Genomic DNA, 26071 nt, shown 5'->3' on the forward strand with positions numbered 1-26071 from the left:
TGACATTTTATTTTGACGCATTGCATGTCACATAAACTATTATGTTGCAGTGCATATATTTTATTTGGTACATAGTAGAATGTGTAATTGTCTTGCTTCATCATCCTACTACACACCTGTATTTTGCCAAATATTGACAAACTATTTTTTTTTTACCACTATTTATTTGGCGCAGATTTGGAGACATTTTGTGCGAAAATTCACACCTGGTATTTTTTTCTACAATTGGTACACTAACTGCATCTTTCTTTTCAAACCCTTCAAACTGAAAATGAAGCAAATGTAAGAGGAGAAAAACTGTTTGTGGACTACAGCCATGTGAAGAATTTCATGCTATAGAGAGGCATAAGGCACTGCATGCAATAGAAAGGTGACTGTGGTCAGCTGGGAGTAGCAGAGGCAGGAGGCAATACATGTAAAGAAGAGTCATAAGGCACTATCTGTAAAACAGAGGAGAGAGGCCATTCCTGTACTATAAAGAGTATAGAGGCCATTGCATGCAACAGAGAAGTGTTCAGGACTGTTTATGATACAGAGCCATGGAACACCGCAGGTAATACTGAGTACACGTACACTGTGTGTTGAAGGACAGCATGAAGGGCTGTGTGTAATAGTCCTGAGGCACTATGTGAATTGGGCAAAATTGTTTCTATAGTTGGTGAAATTTTGCATACATCCTGCTTATCCCACGTTTTTGTAGCATCTACTGAATGAGTACAAAAGACAGATTTCCAGCACTGAGTTCACGGCCTTGTATTTATGCTCAGCTTCCTTGAGTTGGTAACTTCATTGCAGTTAGAATTTTTAAACAGAGAGGAATATTCTGCCTTGAGTGTCTGTATGGAAGTAAGGAAGTATTAAAACTAGGGATGCACTGATATATCGGCCGCCGAAAATGGCACTTTTGGCTAAATGCCGAAAGTGCAATTTTTCTGCTGATATAGCGGTGCATCCATCCTTACTTTGCTCCCTGCTGGGAGCTGCTCTGTGTCCCAGAAGGGAGGAATGAAAATCTCACAGGCGGCTGAGCGCTGCGGGAGGAGAGCGCTGTGAGTGGCCGGTATTCTGTTGAGAATGCCGACCCAGTCGAATTTGCCGGCCTGACCATCTGAGCTTGCGAACACCGGGATGAACGAGAAAACAGCCATTTATTGACAAAGTATTTCTTTCTAATTGTTAATTGTGACCGTTCATAATATGCCATCCATGGCTGTAAATGATGGATGGCATTTTATGCACATTCACAATTAACATCGTAAGCAATTACACTATCAACTGTGCCGCTCGGTCATCTTTGGGAGCTGTACGGGCTATAGTGAATAGCCCGTACAGCAGCCCTTCGGTTCTATTGAACCGAAGGGCTCAGGCGGCCGAAGCTAGCCAAAGGATCAGCCAAAGCTACAGTTGATCCTTCGGCTAGCTTTGTGAATAACCCTCTCAGTATAGAGGCTTCCTGTTCATTTATAACAGGGGCTGCAGAAAAAGAGATTGAGGACTCTGTGTTCGCAATCTCTTTTTCTATTTTAAAAGGGAAATATCATTGGTCTGTTTAGATCCCTAATATTACCCCAAAGCCCCTAAAAGTAAAGTAAAAAATATTGAATAAAAATAAATAAAAATAAAATATTTTTTTAAAATTGAAAAAGTTAGAAAAAAAACTTTCGGTTTCAGCCCGACATTTTTTTTCGCTTCGGTTTTAAAATGTTCATTTTGGTGCACCTCTAATTAAAATTCCTTACCTGATGGCTGTTGGTTTCAGTAACTTTGACGTCTAATGATCCAGTTAACACAGCATACCAACTTGTGCCGATGTCGCCTTGGCGATACACTGTAATTAAAAGAGAAACAATGTTTTTTCATAGCCATTACAAAGTGTTTATTATACTATTTATTTTTATTTTAACTATATTTTTACTATCTTAAATTTACTATTTAAAAGGCCATTTCCACTGAACAAATAAAAGCAGTTAGTACTATTCAGCAAACAATGTAACTGTACTAAAATCAGTGCACTCAATACCGTATATTTTAAAAGAAATGCACAGTGTTTATGGATGCATTTTTTTTAGAATATGTATCTATAGAATAAAAAATGAATGATGATATTTTTAACTTTTTTTTTAGTCATTTAAATGTGGAATATTGGATATAATGTTTATATGTTCTATATGCAGTCAACAGGTGGCAAGTGCAACGTTAGTATCACATAAATTACAGGAAGCTGGATTAATACCATGCTGTAAATAGACCTGATTAGCCTGTGTTGTTACTAGCTCTTTGTAGCAGAATGTCTAAATTACACATACACACATAGACACACTCAGCTAAATAAGTTGGAGAAGGAATCCCTCACTGCTAACATATATGGTAATCACCAGGAATTTCATTCTGCAGAAGCAATCAAGATGCACAGGGCTAATGCTGTACTTTCTTATTAGAAAGGTCACATCTCTTGCCTTGAAGAAGGGACCCTGTGTGGCCCCGAAACGTCGGCTCATGTTGGATTTCTGTGACATCATTGTCCATTAAAAGGACTCATTCATTTTAACTTATGGAGTGCTGGTGACCTATTTTCTTCAGGTCTGAGAATAGGCGGCAGCCATGGCAATGTAGAGAGGGCAGTAGGATGAGCATTGGGCAAGTCTAGGAGAACCCACAGCGGAACCTCAGTAGTGGCATGTAAGGCCACCAATGGTGCTATTTTGGCTGCTTTGTAATATGCTAACAGATTCGGAATTCCCAGACCTCCTTTTGACCTTGGGAGATATACAGTCCGTCTAGCTACCCTGGGGCGCTTATGATGCCAGATAAAGGACATAACGGAGTTTTGAAGGGATCTCAGTGCGAATAAGGGTATTGGGATTGGCAGAGTTCTTAAATGGTACAACAATTTAGGGAGAAAAGTCATTTTTATTGCCGAGACCCGGCCAAGCCACGAGATAGGTAGATTCTTCCAGGATAGGAGCAAATCTTTGAGGGTGCGGAAGAGAGGGATATAGTTGGAGGCGTAGAGCGATTCAAGTGAGTTCATCAGGTTTATTCCCAAATACGGGATATATTTAGCTGCCCAGGTAAAGGGAAAATTCTGTTGAAGCAAGGTCACGTCAGAAGGTGAGAGAGAAACGTTCAGAGCCAGATTAAACATGTGTTTAACTAATGCTATACCCCATACGATAACAGTATATTGTACACTAAACCATTAGCAATACATTGCAATACCAGGAGTGATCAATAGGTGGCGCTTGTTTGCAGGATAACACAGAACTGTCACAAACTATCGATCAGACACCCGTTTGCAGGATAACTCAGCATTTTTCAGAGATCTTTCAGACACACATTCCCAGGATAATCCAGCAGGAGCCTGTTCTCCCTCTCCAAGAAGAAGGCAGATCGTCAGAACAGTGAGTACACAGGGGATTTTGTTTTTGCCGGTTATATGGGAGTTCCGCTTAGCTGAATACTGGATATCAGAGAGTTTACTGTATATAGATATATGTATAAAGATATTTCTTTAAGTGCGAACTCAAGTTCAAAGAAATGTACTAAGAAATTTAGCTTTTTTCATTTAAATATATTATTTGATTAAAGAGAAAGTATAGAAATTGCATTTCTTTACATTTACATCAAATGCTGACATTAAATGCTGACAAAACACACTTTGCAACTGTAATCTCTATTTACCTCATTTAAAAATGCTTAATTATATAGTTAAAGGGTATGATAAGTAGATGCTGGGAAAAATGTTTTATTTTATGAACGCTAAACACACTATTAATTTTCCAACATTTATTTTCCAGCATTTGTAACATAACATACTGCAAACTAATTGTTATAATGACAAATAAATGATTACAGTGTATAATTTAAGTAATTATTAGCCCATGTCATTTATTGTTCCAGAAGCAATCCATTTTTTAGCTGCTCTTGTAGTTGTTTTCCATTGTATATAAACTCTCATTTGTTGTAATGGTTTATGTTCAGTAGTGCTAGATGCAAATTACACCATTAAATCTATTTATATGTTTCTAAATATGTGCTTAGTATATGTGAAAATCTAGCTAAAAACCTATTTTACTTTTTTTCATTTTTATTTTTATTTTTCGATTTGGATAGATTCGGGTAGGGTTACATCCTCTGCAATCGTTGTATAGTTCAGATAGGCAGTAAAATCTGAAGACCAGATATAATTTTATAGTAGTGTTCATAAAGTCTCCAGCATGTTTCCCTTCATCAGGGTTAGCATAAAGCTTGAAACCTGCTAAGCCAGCAACTGGAGCAGAATTCAAGCTTTCTGATAATCCTGCTGAAGGGGCCTGGTAAAACAATGAAAGCACATGTTATATACCAATTACAACATTGTCAAGTGAATGGGAGATGAGGGGAAAAAAACAATTAGCTGTTGTTACAAATAAAAGTTTTGTTGGTAAGCATTAAGGTGACATTAAAGTCTAACTTCCCCGCCCCCATGCTGGTGTAAGGACTTGTCTTAAATGATGCCTCTTGATCCGATCATCTTCTTTCCAGTAGTTTTCAGGAGTCCCTTCAGCGCTGGTGTCGGTCTCTGATCCAGCGCTATCTGCCGTGTCTTCTGTGTCCCACGGAGTCTGTGCAGGTGCACGCTGCCTGCATTGACTTACCCTGTGTCTCTCCTCTTCCACCGGTCGAAGATCTCTACTGCGCATGCGACCGCCCCATGATCCTTTGCGGCCATCCGAGAATTATATAGCCCTTCACAACCATGGTTTGTCGAAAAATGTGTGTTAAAATATCCCACAGCCATAGGAAGTCATGACATTATATTAAAGGAGAACTATGGGGTCAGGGCTTTTCCCCATAGTTCTCCTTAGGGTAACGGGAGAACACAAACTAGCGTCCTCCCGTTACCCTAAGCTCAGTATACCGCGAGCTATAGCTCGCGGTATACTGAGACGCCGGAGCGGATCCCGACATCGATGTCGAGATCCACCCAGCTGCGTGAGTGACAGCTGGCTCTGCCTATCTAGAGGCAGAGCCAGCTGTACCCGCCCCCTCCCCTGTCCGTTCCGCCAGTCAGCGATGGCGGATCGGAGCGGGGAGGGGGGAATGCAGCCCCTCCCCTGTCACGGCAGAGAGCCGTGACAGGATCGAGAGGTGAGCGAACGCCGGTATATGTTCGCTCATTGTCACAGGTCGGCTAGAACTATGAGGTGAGTGGAAAGCACTCACCTCATAGTTATCCTTTAAGATGGTGGTGGAATGCATGTCGGTTTAGAGCAGTAGTGGTCAACTTTCTTGATATAGTGAGCCTCAAGCTTAGCTCCTGAATCATCAAACCAAATATTAATCAGTGGATGTAAAGCTGTCTGAGACTGCAGACCTGTGACAGGAAATGGTCAAAGGCTTGCTACAATAGATGGTCAGATAGTGCAAAAATGCTGCAGGAGATTGGCAGACATTACAAACATGCTACAGCAGTTGTTGGAGACTGGGGACACAATTTAGAAGACACACTGTTGACACGCGAGACTGTTAGTAATCACTGCTATTACAGTACATAGTAGTAGCATGATAAGATCTGCATGGGGCTCCGCTCCAATGGCCGCACACAAAGTGCCAATGAGAAGCAGGTGGTACCTAGTGTCTAGAACGTTGCAGACTATTGACAGAGGTAGAATTTTGTTCAAAACACATCTTGTTGTCTTTTGGATAATAATGTTAATTGTTGATACTTAGTGGAAGACTATAGCCACAATTAGGATTGTTATTATTTGGGGTTATAGCCAAGCTGGATATGTAAGCAAGGGTGCTTCACAAAGCTCCCGTTTGATATCCCACAGAGATACCTTACTACCATCCTTCTGAGGCTGAGTGACAAGATGACAGCGCCCCCTGCGGTGTGAAGCATTGTGAGCCCAAAACAGAAACAATCCGAAACACTATACCACCACCACCTCCTAGCTTCGGCCCCAATGTTCTATCCTAGCCAAACTTCTGCATTACAAAGTCAGTCACTGATTCTGAAATATGCAAGGAGATTCTGCATAATGGTGCCAAATACCCTTTTTCTATGACAGCTGTGCAGAGGTCCAATGGTAGAGCAAAGTTTGCCAAAGTTAAGAAATGTCTGAAGCGACTTCAACTTCCATATGCAATGCTATATGTTGCAGTGCTTACAGTTACAGCCGAAGGTGGGACCCACTTTTTTAAGACAATGGGGCAACTGCCTGGTAGGACTGCAATGAGCAACACCTGTGAAATCACCAATACTGATTGTCATCACAAGGTTTAAGTTAGCTGATCGGCTGCTGAGTCCAAGTGTCTGCTTGGCATGCACGCAGCCTATCACCCTTCCCATACTCATGTGAAGTCTGAGGGAACATATGCTAACTATGGGCTCCAAGGAGCCAGTATCTACACTGACAGTTTATCCACTAAACCCACCCAGGTACTCCAGAAGCTCATGCTACACCAAGGAAGCCTTATTTTTTTCCTGTTCCTCTTTCCCTCAAATCCTGTTGGTTTGGTGGACTGACTAGTACCTTTTGCATGCACAGTGGCATGGTGATCATTTGACAGAGATTGCACTGAATTACATCCAGGAGCCAGTTTAGTCTATCTTGCTCCCATGGCTTCATCCTCCTCACCATTTGAGTAATTCTCATTTTCTGAACTGCCTCACTATGATGGATGTTCATAAAATCTCTACGAGAGAGTGAGAATAGTCAGTGACCCACCAGGTACACCAAACTGAGCAGGAATATATATCATTGAGTCAACTAACATATTTAACAGACAAGCTTTCGAGAGTCAACCTCTTTTCTTTAGGTCAGAAGCAATAATAATCAACATGAGAGAGTTTACCACTTAAAGCAAGAGAATATGTCTTATTACTCCCTGAATTAAGTTTCAATTTAAAACACTTACGTGTAACACCTTTTTCCAGACTCTCATAGTAACCACAGAAACAGATTTGCTGAAGCAGATTTGGGTGAAACCTTTCAAACGCCTTCACTTCTTTCAGACGGGCAAATATGATGTCCACATCTTCTCCAGAACGTTCTAGCGGCCTAAAAAGTAGCCAAAGAAAAAATGAACACAATCATGTCAGCTGTAAGGGAAAACAGAGCTTATTTTCTAACATTCTACAAGATATACAGAAGTTCACTGATTTTTCTGTTCCAGACTCTCCGGCTTTCTTTCTTCTCCATCTTAACACTATCCCTCAGAAAACTTACCAAAAATCGGTCATCATTAGGATATTTATTGCAGCTAGAGCGTGCATTCCAGCGTTATGGCGTAAGCCGCAACCTCCATCTGTGGCTATGTGCTTTGCTAGAATTAATGACCTAATGCATATGGAGGACCTCACCTCGATGATACATGGTACAGCCTCAGCCTTTAACCGGAGATGGTTCTACTAGATGGATTTTGTATCCTCTCCGGAATATTTATCCTTTCTATCTCTTGATAAACTCATTGCTCTCTCAAACACACTTGGACCTGATGTAGGAACCCTTTTCCCTCTGGTCTAGTGCAGTCTCCTGGGTGCCTCACTACCCTTACCTTCTATCCCGACGCCTCCATTTTTGTTTTTTTTTCCTCTTCTCCTCCTCTTCTTTTTCCCTTCTTGAACTCTGATGCTTTTGCCCCTTTTTTCTCTCTTCCCTGTATTTCTTATTCCTTTATTTTCCCTCCTTATTTAATCGGGAAGTGGACAGAGTTTGCGTATCTTTCCTTGTTTGATGTATACTTCTGTGTTTTATAGTTCTATTATTATTACCTTGTCTTTCTTTGACACAGAATTAATGATTGTTCTAACCATTTTTTATTGTGATATCTGTTATGTTTTCCTATGAGATTTCCTTTCTTAAATAAAGAATTTCTAAAAAAAAATGTGCTGACAGAAATAATCCAACATTCGAACAGTGTATGGCCAAATTTACTCCACCCAGCAGAATGTGTTTTCAGGCTTTTTGCCCACTTTTATAATGTAACAAAGTGTTCTGCCCACTCAGGGGTTGTTCAGCATAACAATGAGCATAAATGTACTTCAGCCTTCTGGTTATTTTGTAGCACGGCTCTGTTTATTCCTTCTTAGAACAGAGCTCCTCCAGTTTCAGCCTCTCTCAGATGTCAGTCTTGCTCAGCACCCAATCTATGTAGATCAGACAGACCTGGACACGCACTCCCCACGTGTCCAACTTAAGTTGGCCATACACTGAACATATTTTGTCCAGTTCTTAATGAACCAACCAAAATGTGTTCAGTGGGTGGCCTTGTCGCCACCCTTTCCTCCGGCATCTTTTGATCAGAAAATTGAAGGAGCTGGATTGAACATTTTGGGGCGAAAAGTGACGGCAGCTAATTGGCTTGTTTGGTTATTCTGACAGTGTCACACTTGCTGCTGTCAGAATACAAATGGCACAGTGGTAGAATCATCCACCCACACTGTTTAGAGTGGATGGAGAATTGTTTTATATTTTTTTGTTCAGCCTGCAGGTTGAGCGAAGAAAATATAACAGTGTATGGCTAGCTTTGCAACTGTGCTGGATGTAATTGTTTCTATTGTGATGAAAAATAAGTTCAACAATACAATAATTATGTTGTAAAGTAAAACAAACGTAGAGTAGATGATATAACACATTTTAGGTCACATGGAGATGTATTAGTTGGGTGGATGCACAGCTATCGCTAAGGATGTGGGACATTGCAACCATCATGAATATACAAACTGACATCCTTCACACCGTGGAACAAAGAGCACGGCACATATACTGAACCAAATTTTAATAGAATTAGGTGCTCCAGTTCCTACACATTAGTGATATACAGCAGTATTTATCTAGTATAGCACCTAGATTAGAAGTTAGTGGAAGTTTATTATGCATAAAAACAATAAACATCTAAAAAATACATACGTCTGACTGTAATTTTTTATAGAATAAAATACCCAGTATGTGGGATTCATATTTAAAAGATTAATTTAATTATTGTATATGATCTTAATTAAAGAGGACCTCTAGGAAAGATGCTTTATGGAAACTTACATTGGCCCAGCTTATCTTTATGTAAGTATTCATATCTGATATTCAGAGGGCCACTAAAGATTCTAAAAATCACTGTAGTAGTCTGCGCTATGCACAGTGATAGCTGGAGTGCGGCTCCAACGGCTTCCCCTCTACACAATGAGCACTCGCTTGCCCAGCGCTGCCGCCAGAGAATGCCTTGTATTTTTATTTTCATTGAATACAAGGAGTTCTGTGATTGGATGTGGTGGAGATTGTGACGTTCTCCTCCCCACCTTGACCAATCAGATCGGTCTTTGAATAGTGACAATGCAACTCCCTGTGCTCAATGTGCAGAGGGGAAGCCGCTGGAACCGCCGCTATCGCCGTATGTAGAGCTACCTACTACCAGTAGCATCAAAAGGGGGGGTGCGGTCTGCACCAGGTGACACCATCTGAGGGGGTGACACCAAAATGACTGGAAGGCCGAGAGCCTGACAGCTGCATGAGAGAGGAGGGGGACCTGGTGGGATAAGGTATACCTTATCCCACCGGATGAAAGTCCCCTCCTGTGCATGGGTGATGGCGTTCCAACGGGTGACACCCGGCATCCGCAGCGGGTGACACCCGGCATCCGCAGCGGGTGACACCCAGCCAGGGGACGTCTCTGCCTCCGGATATCAGATATGGATACTTACATTGAGCCAAGCTGGACCAATTTAAGTATCCATAAAATATACTTTTAGGATAACGTATCCATATCTTTATTGAATGTATTAAATAATAAATAATAATAATAAAATAATAAACCACTTTATTAAAAGGATTTCCCCTTTAATAAAACCTGGAGAAAGAGAAAAGTATTTTTTCTCAGAGCAACTAAGTAGATTCTTCTTGTCTAACTGGCACTGGCAGCCATTTCTTTTCTCCATTTAAAAAAAAAAGTGTAAACAAAGCAGCCTGCAAAATAAGATAATTATTGCTTATAAAAAATGGGCTGGGCAATGTATATTTGTTTTCTTTTGATTCATTGAGAGTTTAATACTACTTTTAGCATTTACAATCCTTCTGCACACTCTCAAGTCCTTCTGTACTTAGAATCATGCTGAATGCCATGAATAGATAATGATCACTATGCTGTTGTTAACACTAGAGGTCCTCAGACACCATGCTTAGTAATTTCTAAAGCCAACAGCTAGCTATGCCTTTGTTTCTCAAACTTCGCTCAGTTGTGTACCACCAACACAACTTTTCTGAGTACCACTTGTTCTATTCTGCACTACTACATGTTCCTAAATTTATACACCTACACTGCCAGCATTAAGTTACAGCATTATCTTCTCCAAGATGATGTACAAGAACACACAGAAGCCAAAAGAAGTTGTTTCACAACCATGCTTCATGCAGTATCTACCACTAGTAGCCACTAAACGAAGAATATTCTTCTACAATGCACTTCAGTAACCACCGAGCCTTCCAGTGTCCTACCTACATAGAGTATAAATCCCACCAGAAGGAAATACTTTGTTATGCTGAAGATATTGACAAACACCTAAAGTGACACTAAACTCAGTAGATAAACCTTAAATGCATTCAAGTACTAACTAGTATGTGTATCGCTCAGCTGTAGATCCTCAAATCATCTCTGAATTGGTGCTGACACTGTCCTTTCTTCTGGAGGGTGGCTACTTTTGTTTCCCATGGTCCCTGTGTGTGTTGTAATGTAGCCACCGCTCCAAGCTTGCTCCCGTGATGGACTACAATCTCAATACAAATCAGTAAACCTGAGATTGTAGTCCATCACAGGAGAGAGCTTAGATTGCAACACCCCCCACCCCCAGAAGTAAGGACAGTGTCAGCACCAATTCAGAGATGATTTGAGGATCTAGAGCCGAGTGATACACAAATAAGATACATTTTTGTTACTAGTTGGTACTTGAATGCATTTGTAAGGTTTGCCTCCTGAGTTTAGTGTCACTTTAATAAGAACACAGAGTCAGTTGTTACAATGCCACATTAGTTCTTCTCACACCTGCGTGTGGATTATTGATTATCATTACCAACCTGCATATCACATGTTACATAGTTACATAGTTAGTCAGGTTGAAAAAAAACACAAATCCATTGATTTCCACCTGTAGAGAGAAGAAAAAAAAAAAAAAACAACGCTATGGCAATAGTTATCCACTGTTGATCCAGAGAAAGGTAAAAAGCCCTATTAAGCATAGTTTAATTTGCTCCAACAGGGCAAAATGAATTCCTTCCTGATCCCATATGGCAATCAGATATTCCCTGGGTCAACAATCTCTGATGCTTAAAGTGACATTAAAGGATAAAATCCTCCCCCACCCCCCATGTTAGTGTAAGGACTTACCTTAAATGATGCCTCTTGATCCGATCATCTTCTTTTCTGTAGTTTTCAGCTGTCCCTCCAGCGCTGGTGCCGGTCTCCGATCCAGCTCTGATTCCTCTGTCTTAACTGGCACTTCCTGTCCCACGGAGTTTGTGCAGGTGCACGCAGCTGCGTTTACTTACCTTGTGTCTCTACTCGTCTCCCGACCGAAGATCAGAACTGGGCATGCGCCCGCCCCAAGATCCTCTGCGGCCGCCTGAAAATCTGCAGATGTTCAGACGGGAGCGCGTGGCGAAGACACAGGTAAGTTTAAACCCTTTTTAAAAGTTTTTTTTAATGTTTTTGCATATATCTACTGCTTGCTAGTAGATAATATACCTTTAATATACCTATAAGAACTCAATATCCAATAATATGCTGTGCATTTAGCACGATTATGCTGTGAAGCCTCTGCCTGCATCTTAACAGCTATGGTAAAGGTACTATGTGCATAAGGAATCATATGCCTCTGCACCACACAGCTCCATGGGAGCAGAACCTCCATGAGACCGTACTCCTCCTCCTCCTGGCTTCTCACTTTCCTAACCCTCAAAAACATTCTCCCGCTGTATCTGCCACATCTTCAGCCTCTAGTGACATGGAGGGAAACCTCGCCAGGGGTTTCAGATGTAAAGAATATGTCAAGCATGAAAGAGGGTCAAGGAGCCATCCTGGGGAGGGTTAAGCGAAGGCTCAAACTGATGCAGAATTCTCCCACACCTACTCTGTCATCTCTCCAGCAGGATCCTTGCAGGACAGGTGTACTTTTAAGAGCTGCTGGAGTGAAAAATAAAAATGTCCCCAAATCATCCCATGCCCAACGTCTTATTGCCAGATTGACTTTGCACCCAAATTGTTCAAGACCTTGATGATCAGATATGAGTATTGACATTTCCTTTGTTCCCACCTAAATCCTTATTTATAGAATAAATTGCCTCAAACCCGGTTATACAACTGAGAAATTACAAGGCCTCTCCTGACTATCAGGGTTCTGATATATGTCAGCAGAATGGCAGGGGAGCAGGGCTTATTGATGTCAACTAGAGGCTCCAGGAGGACAAAGGAAATTGTATGAACAGCCCATACTTGCACACAATACAGGGCATATCTCTTGACATGGGAAAGAGAGACACCTATAAGCATACAACACTTAAGCAGCGCCCTACAAATAAGAGGGCCATGATGCAAGAATAATCACTTACACTCACTAAGGCTTTTTTACCTCTACTTTTCTTTTATATTAAAGTCGAAAAGTTTAATCTTATAAATATAGGAGTACATTTTAGAGAGATCTCCACACAAGAGCTAAAAGAGGAACATGTGAGGAGAAATAAGGGACAAGAGAATTTGGTTCAAAAATAATGAGTCTCTCCAAATGAAGCACAGTTCAGAGTTATGACAGGATGCGTGAATTTCAGCAGAATTGGAAGTCTAGGTACTTTTAGGCCACATTTACTTCTCGTGAATGTCAGTTGATACATGGTGCTGTTTAGAATTTATGCCAAAACGTTTTCACTCTACAGATACTGCTGAAAGAGTGTTATAGGTCCCACATTTCCTGCTTTAGTAGACACACAGAAGCGGGATGTTTTTGTTATTTTAACTATGTTTATTGCTCTTCAAACTGTTGTACATATTTCACAAAGTGTACATATCCAGTGTGTATATGTACAAGAAACAGGTAATGCAAACGGTGGATGATAACAGAAAATAAAATAATTGAACAAACTTTGATAGTCTCGAGTGAGTCATCATAAAATAGCCAACAACTGGTTAGATACATCCTTTGAGGTAAACTTACGGTGGGTTTCCAGGATTATGTTAAGATGGCCAGAGTGGGTATATCCAAAGTTAAAGTAAGTGCAGTTTCACACCATAAGTCCAAGCTTTATGAAATTTAAGAGGACCATTTCTCCTCCCATTCATAAGCTTCTCATAAGGAATATTCTGATTTATTAACAACGGGTATTCACTAGGAGAGAAGAGCTCATCCATCTAATAGCAATGGCCTAGCAAGCCTTGAACAATGCTTCTTATGAGAAAATTCTGGTGACCAGTGTTCTTCATCCAATAAACCATATAAGTAAATTCTGAGCGTGCATGAACCTGGAAAGCTTAGTAGGGTAGAAGGAAAGTAGTAACTTTCTTCCAAAAACCAGCTATGATGAGGCGCACAGAATCAACTTGGGGTTGGGTACAGTGTATACTGTTATGGGTGGTGATAAGTTCCCATTATATGACCAGGGATAGTTTTAGTGGATAATATACAGCTGGATTAACCAGTTATTGATTGCTGCTGAGACTTACATATGAGAAAAATCAAAAGTCCATATATCCCAACGCACTCCTGACCGGAGAATGCCCAATGTATCAGGCCGGGTGCAGCAGCAACAACGGATGCCTCCGTCAAAACATACAAAAAATAATAAAGTCACCGGCACTCCAAATAATCAAGTCAATAAACTTATTGACTTGATCATTCGGGGTGCCGGTGACTTTATTATTTTGTTTTTTTACATATGAGAAGAGAATATATCATCCCAGTCTTCTCAACTGACATGACGGGTATAAGAAGCTGCTATTTAGTTCTACCTGCAAGGGGAGATCAACCCAGGGCCCTGTGATTTCAAAATGTCTACTGGGGGTAGTTAGATAGTAGAAGTCTGTAAAAGAAAGGATGAGGCAGCTCATCATGGTACACATTTGTTAAGATGGCAAATCCATAAAGTAGAGTCAGGAATAGTAAGTACATAGCTGTTCAAGAATTGGATAATGCCATAAGATAAATCATCAGACAGACCCTGGAAAGATACCAGCAGAAAATGTTATTTGTATGACACAAAGAATCTATGTCAAAGAAGGTGCCAATATTCTACTATTTTTACGTTAACCCTTGAGGGGCACACTTTATGCACCCTGGTAAACCACACCCTTCAAGCAATTACAATAGCCATTTGCAGTGCTTGTTTCATTTTAAAAGTCCAGAACGCTTTTCTGTGATTGTGACCTGCAGGGCTTGTACGACAGATGTACACAGCACTGGGAACAGATCACAGAACTTCTGGGTGCCATGCTGTGAGGCTGGTGAGTCCTAGCACTCATTAAGAATTTATGGTGCTCTGAATACAAAGATGCATTATCCGTACACGCAGATCTACAGGCTGCTTTACATGCAAGTGTTTGTATCGCAGTGTTTAAATATACTGAGGTACAAAAAAGTACAAGTTATTGTCTGAAGTCTCCATGTGACTTTTTTTTACTTTTTATACTCAAGCGGACCTTTACACTCAAAAATCTAATTCTACCAATGCATCCCTCTATGTATGATGATTAATAATAACATAGACATGTCAGGTGTAAAATGCTGTGATTTTGAAATACTTACACTTGCAGAGCATTCACTTCCTGCTTTGAAAGGGCAAAATGACTTCAGTTTGCCAAAACAATGCACACTGGGATTGTCTTATCAGCAGAGCATTGCAAGGAAATTTCATCTGGAAAGGCATTTTCCTCCCCTGAAATGATGTGTATGGTCACATGTCCTAGTCACATATCTAGTGACATGTGACAGATTTTTGGGAAATAATAGGAGAGCTAGTAATCTGCCCTTTGTAAACATGGCCACTGCCAAAAGACTGGGGAAGAAAAGAGAAATAAGGTACGCAAAGAATACAAAGCCGGGAATTATCTAGCAGAATCTGTCTGTAGATTGTCATTACTAAACATTTACAGTATAATGGTGTCTTTGTTGTTATTTTAACCGCTTGCCGTTCGCCCGTTGCAAAAAAACGGACGGACGGCAAACTCACATTGGCGGGTTGCCGTAAATAGACGGCTTTTTTTTCTGCTAGTGAGCGCATGAGCAGACAAATCCCGTCCGTTATAAACAGCTGTTACCGGCTGTTTCACATACAAGCGATCGGCGGCTCTATAGCCATCCAATCACTTGTATGTGTTGCCCGCACGCGCTCCCCCTGGAGTGCCGCCGTCCCGCTGCCCCCCTCCTACACCCTCACCTTCAATCCCGGGATCCGATCCACCATCTACCCGGGACCAGCTCGGGAGGGTGTCAGGAGGAAGATGGGGGGGGGGAGATCAGAACCTTCCTCCTTGCTGATCTCCTTCCGTAGTGTGAATGCAGAAGTGATGTGTATTACATCACTTCCACATTCACCTGTCAGTCCCCTGGCTGCTATAGCCAGAGAGAAGAAGCTGATGAAGAAGATCTTCTTTGGGGGTCTCCAGGTGACATTAGGGGTCTTAGAGACCCTTAATGTCTCCATAAAGAGGACCTGTCAGTGTGCCTTTGCTATTATATAGGGGGATTGTTATCTCCCTATGTGACAGCAATAACATTAAGTGTAAAAAAAAAAAAAAAAGTAAAAAAACACCACAAAAATGTTTAAGTCCCCCACCCCCACGTTTACGCACATATAAATGCAAATATGCGTTAGATATGGGTAAAGGTCTGCTTTAAGTTCAGCAGGAAAGCTATGGGTCTGTCAGCAAAACAAAACAAACAAACAGGATGAAGAAAAAAAAACACAACAAGGTGCCACATTTATTAAAGTTACTACTAACTACTGTTAAGCAGTCATGCTCTCCGTTTCATTTTACACCTATGATTTCCTTTTTAGATTGGAATCTGGTTGGTTGAAATCTGACAACACAGAGATTTCTTATACCAAACACTTCAGTAAATGAGGTCTAAGGCTAATTTAAAAAACCTTGAGAAAAGGAACCTTGGGTTGATGTCCATCAACCAAATCTTGTTTGCTATAGGTAAGTATTAGAGGGCCTTAACTTTCTTCAGTCACCCCCAAAGGACCCTAACACTGGTAAATAATCCTCAAAATAGTAACCACCAGGATTCCAGATGTCTTCTTTCCTTTTGTGGCTGAAGGGTCAGATATCCTGGCTTTCCTCCATAGAAATTGGGACATCACTATAAGCAATAACAAATGTTGTAAATGGTTGCAATTGCTTAAAGGAGAACTATGGGGTTAGGGCTTTTCCCCATAGTTCTCCTTAGGGTAATGGGAGGACACACACTAGTGCTTTTCACTCACCTCATAGTTCTAGATAGGCAGAGCCAGCTGTCAGTCACACAGCTGGGCGGATCCAGACATAATTGTCAGGATCCGCTTCAGCTGTGGCGTCTCAGTATACCGCGAGCAGCAGCAGCAGTATACTGAGCCTAGGGTGACGGGAGGACGCTAGTTTGTGTCCTCCCGTTACCCTAGGGAGAACTATGGGGAAAAGCCTTAACCCCATAGTTCTCCTTTAAGGGTTACAATTTCTGCTTGCTTGCATTTCCAAAACTAAACAAAACAAACAAACTGGGTTTTAAATACACTTTAAGTTTATCTCCTTGTGGTCACATGACTCAAGGAGGCAGTAGCCCAGATGGGCTGAAAAGGAAAAACACAAAATAGGAAGGGAATTCCCTAACATTGAGGAGCTGCCTAAAAAACTTTCTGCTTTCACTTTGTTTCACTGTCCATTATTTTCATCACACAGCACTTCTAAAATACACTAACATTTTAAAGGGTATCTGTGGTCAAAAACTAAAAATAAATTTGTATTCATATATTGACTTTCCGTAAGTTCTATTCCACTCCTAGTGACCATATCCATCTAGAAGTTCGTAAACTGACTTATTGAAGATGTCTATAGGATGTATTTCCTCAATGCACTGACACAGTTTCACTCAACCGTGTGAATATGCATTTCCATGTGTTACAACTCTCACAGAACCTGCCATCAGAACTACAACTCAACATCTGAACTTTTAACAATGTAACATCATTATTGCTTGCTGGAAGCAGTGCATTATGGAATATGTAGTCTTGAGAAATAGAGATTGCATCACATCAAGCAGCAGGGAAGAGATGCAAATCACACTGGTAATCCAGGAAGTTGGTGACAATACATAAAAGGGCTTTTTATCAGTAAGCTTTGATTGCATTATCAAAAACAACTCTAGTATGTATTCCTATTACAATGCTGTTGGTATATCATGAGAGTGTATGCTGGGACTTTACAACTCCTTTAACCACCTTCCGTCCATGGCCGTTCGTGAACGGCCGGACGGAAGTCTGCTCAGAGCGGGTGGGCGTCTTAAGACGTCCTGCCCCTCCCCCCCTCTCGTGCGCGCGCTGAGCGCCGCACACGAAAGGGAAAACTGTTAGCATGTAAACAGCCAGCGATGGCTGTTTACATACAAGCGATCAGGCCCGATTGCTTGCACGATCTGCGGGTGTGCGCGGGTGTGCGCGGGTGTGTGCGGGTGGGACCGCCACGGCGACGCTCTAACAGGAGATCAAAGGGAGATCATTACTTGATCATCCCTTTGATCTCTCTTCCTGTCCCCGAATGATATATAGTTCAGTAATGTGTGTGATAGGGATGTCCCGATACTGATACTAGTACCGGTATTAGGGCCGATTCTGGGCATTTTCACAAGTACTTGTACTCGTGAAAATGCCCCGATTCTTAAAGCCAATACCGGCCCTTTAGATTTTTGAACAGCAGCGGCAGTCCAAGTTCCCGCGCTTGTGGGGACCTCGGCAGCCTGCTGGGGACCTTCAAGTAGCTGTCCATGGCATTGTCTGTCTGGTTCCATAGCTCTTCCTCCTCCTTCCCGGCGCTGGCACAGCCATGGACAGCCCCACATTGCACATCCTTACTCTTTACACTGCTACAAATTGACAACTGTACATTGCCCTGAAGTGTCTGTGTTATTCTGGAATACCTTTGTCCATGTAACACCTGTTTGTTATAGGCCCAGGGTCCACACAAGTACCTCCACTCATCAGTAAGATAAGATTCAGCCCCACTCCTCTTCCTAGTGCTACACCCCTTCCTTCATTTAATTGACACATACCAGAGGCCCTGTTGCCTATTGCAGCATTTAAATGCTGAATGACGAAGGGGTGGGAGGGGTGTAATCTCATTCAGATCCCATGTACAGCTTAGGCCTGGGATCCAGGAGGCTCCACAGAGATCTGTTTGAAGACCGACATAGGTACTTTTTGTACACATCTTCTGTTTAGCAAGGCTGGACATTTACATAAAAGAGCCCTACTACAGGGCTTCTCTAAATGAGTGACAACCACTGCAAAACTACTCAGCTTGGACAATACCTCTTATTTCTATGGCAATCTGTCCACTTGAAATGAAGAGTACCTGTAATGTCAGATGTGTGGATCAGATGTTGTCTGGCCAATTATGAGGCAACCTGCATCCAATGTGTACCAGGAACCAGGGTCAGATTTACCATTAGACAGAGTAGGCATGTGCCTACAGGCACCCTCCATAGTAGGTACCTACTCTGCCTAATTCCTGGTGTTGTGTTGTGTTAAGATACAACACCAGCAATAGAAAGGAGTGTGCAATCTGCACAAAAATGCACCCTCCTGCTCCAAGACCAGCAGCGCTTACTGGAACTGCTGGCTTCCAGGAACGTAGAGGAAGGACTCCATGCTGTGTAAGGCTGCCCTGTAAAATGCCTGTCTGATGTGGACAGGCATTTAGGGCAGCCATTGTAGAAATGTCACCAGCACACCAATCCTTTTAAGATAGCAAAAGCTTCATTTATTGGTCATATGACAAAAAACTTCAATAAATGAAGCTTTTGCTATCTTAAAAGGATTGGTGTACTGGTGACATTTCTACAATTGCTGACATTCGCTGCGCCATCCGCGGTCACTGCGAGCACCCCCCACTACAAGGGACATATCGGTAAGGAGTGCGACAAGGATAGTACTTATTTAGGGCAGCCATACGCAACACTCCTTCTCTGCATATGTGAAAGCCGGCAGGTCCCGCAGAAGGTAATTGCACAGGATCTGGCTAAACAGATTTCCATTTGTGCCTACAAGCGCCTGAAATGGAAATTCGGCCCTGGCAGAAACCCACTCCTTAGCAGCACAGGTGGAGAGCAGGAAGAAGACACTGCGTTGGGTGGGTAGGCCACGGGTAGGGATGTATTACAGTAGGGCTCAGCACAGTTACCAAGAAAAGTCCTTTAAACAAAATGTTACAAATGAACACAATGTAATATATAACAGATATACAAAACCATAAACATCACCAAACCAGTCCCTGCAGCAAAAAGTTCAGTGTTCACTAATTCCAGTGCTGCCAACCATCTTGCAGATACTTGTCTAAGAACAAGGCCAGCCACACAGAATAATAGCCAGTATACAATACAATATAATACAATGGGCTTTTGTATGCTTCAGAACTACTTTCCTCTTCATAAAAGTCAATGGAAATAAAAAAAAAAAAGCAGCTTAAAGCAGCCTAATGCAACTTAAAAAAAAGGTCAAGAGTAGGTCCGATGGAGGTAAAATTCAGATCAGAAGCACCTGTGAAGGAACTCAATTCCAAACGGCTGTCAAAGGCAAGCCAAATGCACCTGAGAGTGTGCTGCCTTTGCCCATATAGAAGGCCTAATAGTGTCTGCCAAGTTCAAGTGTCAAGCTGAAGATGCAAACTGGACTGGCTAGCCTCTGGATTTTTAAAGCTAGGCCCATCCTGGCCAATAATACTAATAAAAAAGATCATGTTACTAAAGGCATAAGCATTTGGTCATATGACCAGCACTAGAGGGTGCCTGTAGCAGCAGTTTCACCAAGAAAACGAATTCTTTCAGGCCTTCTATTGCTCTTACCTAAACGTTTTGTGGTGAGCGTGACAAAACGTTCAAGACAAGTAATCCCATTAATTTGTATGGCCCCTGTTTACACCTTAGCATTTTGTCACAAACAGAAAAACGTCTGTCACTGGAAAAAGTAAATGGGCTACTTTTTAGCAGTTTACAGCTCTTTTTGGTTCCATAGACTTCACTGGGAAACTCTTTGCGGCAAAACGCTCAAGTGTGAACAGGGGCTATAGAAATGAATTGGATTCCTTGTCGTGAGTGTTTTATTGCACTTAGGTCTCATTCACACCTTAGGTCTCATTCACACGCGTCTGTCGCGCGACCGTCGCGATTCGCAGTAAAAAAGTCGCGCGACAAACGCGCATTTCCGAAGGCTACTTGGCTGTATCCCAATGGAAACGCGCAACAAAACGGCCCAAAGTAGTAATGTACCTTTTCAGGCATGGGTCGTTTTGTAGCGCGTTAGGGACGGGCAGAAATACGCCAAGGTGGGAACGAGACCATTGAATACAATGGGATTTATATTTTTGAGCGTTTTGTATAGCGTTCGTCGAGCGTAGAACGCGCTACAAAACGTTCAGGTGTGAACAAGGGCTTAACCTTGAGCATTGAAATGCCTAGGTGTAAACGGAGACTAAGGGGGTTATTCACAAAGCTACCAAATGCAGCCGAGTGAATAACCCAGCCGAAGTGAAGTGAGCCGAATGCTGTTCGGCTATTCACTTCAGCCTTGTACGGCTGATTTCAGCCGCACATCAGCTAAAATCAGCTGTACATTGTCTGCCTTCGGTCAGCCAAGCATGCTCTGCATGTTCGGCTGAGCCGAAGTGCAGAAGGAGTTTGACTCAGCCGATCCAACATCTGGATCGGCTGAGCCGAAGCTCCGTCAGCTCACTCGCTGCCCTTCGCCCCTATTCTTATAGGGGCCGAACGACAGTAAGTGAATAGCTGAATGCTGCCGAGCGGCATTCGGCTCGGCTGCTCTGCTCGCTACCTCTGAGGTAGTGAGCAGAATAGAAAAACAGTAAAAAAAAAAGTTGAAAAATGATTTTAACAATGTATAAAAATAGGAAAATGAAAAAGAATATAAATATTTTAAAGAAAAGAAAAAAAAAACACGCGACAAACTCCCGTCGCATAATAAGGCATCTGATGGCGGCAAAATAAAAACAATTGGGAGGAGCTATCAGTGACATCACTGCTAGCTCCGCTCAACTGTTTCCAATTCTTCTAGCAGGTCCTGGCCAATGAATAACTGGGCGGAGCCGGTCGTGACATCACAGCCGGCTTCACCCAGTTGTTATTGTTTAATGACAGATCAGCGTCCCCAGGTCATTTGGGGATGCTAATCTGTCATTACAACTGGGTGGAGCAAGCCGTGAAATCACGGATGGCTCCACCCAGCTGTCATTTGCATGGAGATCGGTCAGCTTCGGCCAACCTTTCTCCACGCTCCGGCTGTGAATATGCATATGGGTTCGGCTCGGATGAGCCGCTTGGCTGCCTTTGGCTGCTGTACGGGCTATAGTGAATAGCCCGTACAGCAGCCCTTTGGTTCGCTTTCAAATGCAACGTCTGTCACCTGATCATTAACTTGAACGGATGACAGCTTCCACTTATAAACAGCAGATTAGGGAGTCCTGCTGCAGGAAATCGCAAGTTCCTGATGCAGGAATCCCTAATCACACCTAAAATATAGGTGTGAATGGAGCCAAAAGAGGAACTCGTTTTGGTTTAGGGGCTGGATTAAAGAAAATATACTTACCTGATGCTCGATCCGGCTCTTATCTCCTGGGCTCTGGTGGTCTAAGCCATGCTGACATCCATTCACCTGCATTATACATGAGGCCGTTGAGGGACATACCCAAGCCAGAGCGGAAGGGAGAGAGGTGAGCATGTACTGCTGCAGGACAGAGGATCAGGTGAGTATATCTTTTTTAGTTTAGACCCTAGACCAAGATAAGCGCTTTGCCCTTGCAATGCAGCGGTAGCCACACTGCAAGGGTTAATTTTGTTAGTAGCTGAGTTCCTCTTTAAGCAAACTTGAACTTCGAAAACACTACTCTACCATGCGGCCTTTACATTAGTCTATAATAGAAGTCACCAGCACTCGATGATTTGTGCAAGAAGTAAAGCACTTTTTATTTAATCGTCAAACAGCCAATGTTTCGGGACTACGCAGGGTCCCTTCTTCTGGTCCCTTCTTCTGGGCGACATAGTCCCTATGTCGCCCAGAAGAAGGGACCCTGCGTGGCCCCGAAACGTTGGCTGTTTGACGATTGAATAAAAAGTGCTTTACTTCTTGCACATATCATTGAGTGCTGGTTACTTCTATTATGGACTGTATCTGAAACGGCGCCATCCATGTTGTCACTTCAAGCACCAACCTCTTACTCAAGGTCTGTACGCTGTATGGAGTGCAGGTGATTTTGTATTATCCTTTACATTAGTCTAACTGTAGACATACATGGATTACATGTGAGCCATGGGTGGCCCTGTTGGCACCAACTGGCTCAACAAACCTTAATTGAAAAAAATCGAAGGTAGCGGGTGGAAAATGTCAGCCCAACAGCGACTGCGTCCAATCAGATGCATTCACTGTTTGACTATTCAGTCTGAATACTAAAGCCAGCAGGGGGAGTTTCTTCCATATACCGTAGATGGGGGAATTTTCAGGTTTCTTTTACTCGCCCTATGGGGCTGAACGAGAAATCTAAGCATGTGTGGCTTCATTAGCTACTATTTTACTGGGATGCAAAACTGACAGATGACTTGCAATTAAATCAGTTTTTGCCCGAGTATAAACACACATGCCGTCCTGCATATATCAAATCTAAAATCTATGACATTTTGCTAAGTTTATTATTTTCTGGACAAACTGAGTTATGGCAATAATTTCAGAACCTTTAACAAAATAATACCCTCAAAATAATGTCAAAAAGACATTAAATGAGACGTATAAGATGCAAATACGCTGCTTGATTAGGAAAACAGGAAAATCAAGTGTTTCCCAAGAGGTTCTGCATCAGCTGATGTCTGCCTCCAGTATCCCCTCCTCTGTATCACTTGGGCCACGTTCCCTCTGGCCATCTGCTCCAGGCACAGTTGTGCCCTCCGAATTGCTAACTCACCGTTTATTAGCACATTAGACTAATGCACACAGAGAGAGTGTATTGATTTTCGCAAGCTGTAGACCTTGATTCCCAGGAAATAACAACAGCAAGGGCAAACTCCACACCAAGAAGGGCAAACAGCAGATCAGCACCGGCGCTGTCCCCTGACCACTGCATGTACATCATTATGACACTGGAGAAGAAACCCATGCATGCCCCTATCACTGACTACACATTTCCCACCATGCACCATTCAGAGCCAGCACTGGTTAATCAGCATGCACTGGGAGACAGGCTATGGAGTATGGCAGTCACATCATGCATACACTAAAATACACGTGAAAGTACCTTTTATCAAGGCAGGCAATCCACTCTGCAGAGGAGGAAGAATGAGAAGCGTGTGCAGCAACCATGTTTGGAGCAATGCCAGTTCAGTCTATCACAAATCTGCCTGCAAAGTACAATACTGAGACCAGTTACTCAACTAGGGCTTCTTATATATAGATAATTGATCATCTACACACTGGAGGCAATGCAGAGCCCACCCTGCTCCTGTAAATCACATGCTATGAGCAGCCCAGCAGCAGAGAAGCTGTCACTACTGCAGACCCTGTGCACTGTCTGAGCTGTACTCTACTCGAGAGGTAGGAGGGGGGAGGGGAGGGCTGAGTTACTGCAAGCATTGGCTACAGCACCTCACATAGTACAATCTTTCCCGCTATGGAGACACATATACCGCTTTGCCTTTTTTTTTCATCAGCCTGCAGACACCTTGGAAGCTAGTCATGTATTTGTGAAGCAAAGCACATGGAATTGGCAATGAAGTATGGCTCTTCTAAATGTAAATATGTTTATAACACAAATGAATGCTTTGAATGATTATTGTGCTTAAGATGATATGTTTTCGACATTTAACGTAATACTAAAACACTCAAATATTTTTTCATCAATGAACTCTTCTCGTACAGGGCAACATTCCCGGGTATATTGTTTATTACATTTGTATGCCCACCACTTACTTTTTACCTACTTACTGCCACCCAGCTCCAGATTGTGCGCCACTGTTTCCACCAGTGGGTAGAGGAGTGCGGGCACTGAGGACACAGTGAGGGTAGAGGAGCGCGGGCACTGAGGACACAGTGAGGGTAGGGGAGTGTGGGCACTGAGGACACAGTGAGGGTAGGGGAGTGCGGGCACTGAGGACACAGTGAGGGTAAGGGAGTGTGGGCACTGAGGACACAGTGAGGGTAGGGGAGTGCGGGCACTGAGGACACAGTGAGGGTAGGGGAGTGTGGGCACTGAGGACACAGTGAGGGTAGGGGAGTGCGGCTACTGAGGACACAGTGAAGGTAGGGGAGTGTGGGCACTGAGGACACAGTGAGGGTAGGGGACTGTGGACACTGAGGACACAGCAAGGGTAGGGGAGTGCTGACACTGAGGACACAGTGAGGGTAAAGGAGTGCGTATACTGAGGACACAGTGAGGGTAGGGGAGTGTGGGCACTGAGGACACGGAGGGTAGGGGAGTGCAGGCACTGAGTACACATTGAGGGTAGGGGAGTGCAGGCACTGAGGACACAGTGAGGGTAGGGGAGTGCAGGCACTGAGGATACAGTGAGGGTAGGGGAGTGTGGCCACTGAGTACACTGTGAGGATAGGGGAGTGTGGGCACTGAAGACACAGTGAGGGTAGGGGACTACATACAGTGAGGACACAGTGAGGGTAGGGGAGTGTGCATGAGGACACAGTGAGGGTAGGTGAGTGCAGGCACCGAGGACACAGTGAGGGTAGGGGAGTGCAGGCACTGAGGACACAGTGAGGGTAGGGGAGTACATGCACTGAGGACACAGTGAGGGTAAGGGAGTACATACACTGAGGACACAGTAAGGGTAGGGGAGTACATGTACTGAGGAAACAGTGAGGGTAAGGGAGTACATGCACTGAGGTCACTGTGAGGATAAGGGAATACATGCACTGAGGACACAGTAAGGGTAGGGGAGTACATGTACTGAGGAAACAGTAAGGGGTAAGGGAGTACATGAGCTGAGGACACTGTGAGGATAAGGGAGTACATCCACTGAGGACACAGTAAGGGTAGGTACTGAGGAAACAGTGAGGGTAAGGGAGTACATGCACTGAGGACACAGTGAGGGTAAGGGAGTACATGCACTGAGGACACAGTGAGGGTAAGGGAGTACATGCACTGAGGACACAGTGAGGGTAAGGGAGTACATGCACTGAGGACACAGTGAGGGTAGGGGAGTGTGGGCACTGAGTACATAGTGAGGGTAGGGAAGTGCGTCCAGTGAGGACACAGTGAAGGTAGGGGAGTACGTCCAGTGAGGACACAGTGAAGGTAGGGGAGTACGTCCAGTGAGGACACAGTGAAGGTAGGGGAGTACGTACACTGGGAATTATGAATGGACAGCACAGGTTCCTGCTGCTGTCAATCCATTTGCTCTGAGGAGTGTAAAGTGGAAATATCTGCTTCTGTGTACACTAGGGGCGTGCATGCAAGGGTGGCTTCATGGGACTCTGTAAGGGGATGGAGTCACCTGAAAACGGCTGTCTGAGAAGATTTTACTGATGGAGTACACAGCAATCACAGGCTTGGCCAGAAAAGCACTCAACAAACATGGCAAGTGCTGACGTCTGCAACATTGTGTGCTTTTATCTTTTCAGGGTTTAATAATACTTTCACTTTGTATTCAGACATTAAAACTAGCAAGCTTGGGAGACTAAAGAAGAGCTAAACCAAATCACTTAGATCACATATCAAATGTGCAGCTTTCAGTAAAATAACACCTGGTGATCCTGCCATGAAGGCATTTGTACAAGCACTTCCTACTATAGGGTGGCACCTGTCTCTCAAGTGCTTCTATGTTGTCACCCTCTCACATGCACCCCTGGTGGAA

At 43.1% G+C, this 26071-nt stretch overlaps 1 protein-coding gene across 3 annotated transcripts in view; it reads right to left on the reverse strand.

The window, feature by feature from the left end:
- Positions 1 to 23690, reverse strand: part of RAPGEF4 (Rap guanine nucleotide exchange factor 4) — a 237287-nt gene extending 213597 nt beyond the window's left edge. For all 3 annotated transcript variants that reach the window (XM_018572340.1, XM_018572346.1, XM_018572344.1), the window contains exons 1-3: positions 23506 to 23690; positions 6904 to 7046; positions 1740 to 1828 (exon numbers count right to left, since the gene is read on the reverse strand). In XM_018572340.1, the coding sequence (XP_018427842.1) occupies positions 1740 to 1828; positions 6904 to 7046; positions 23506 to 23570 (297 nt within the window). In that variant the 5' untranslated portion in view covers positions 23571 to 23690. The remainder of the gene's footprint in view (positions 1 to 1739; positions 1829 to 6903; positions 7047 to 23505) is intronic.
- Between the last annotated feature and the right edge of the window lie 2381 nt (positions 23691 to 26071).

Source organism: Nanorana parkeri, unplaced genomic scaffold, assembly GCF_000935625.1.
Source record: "Nanorana parkeri isolate BGI_ZX_2015 unplaced genomic scaffold, ASM93562v1 scaffold44, whole genome shotgun sequence".
NCBI lineage: Eukaryota > Metazoa > Chordata > Amphibia > Anura > Dicroglossidae > Nanorana > Nanorana parkeri.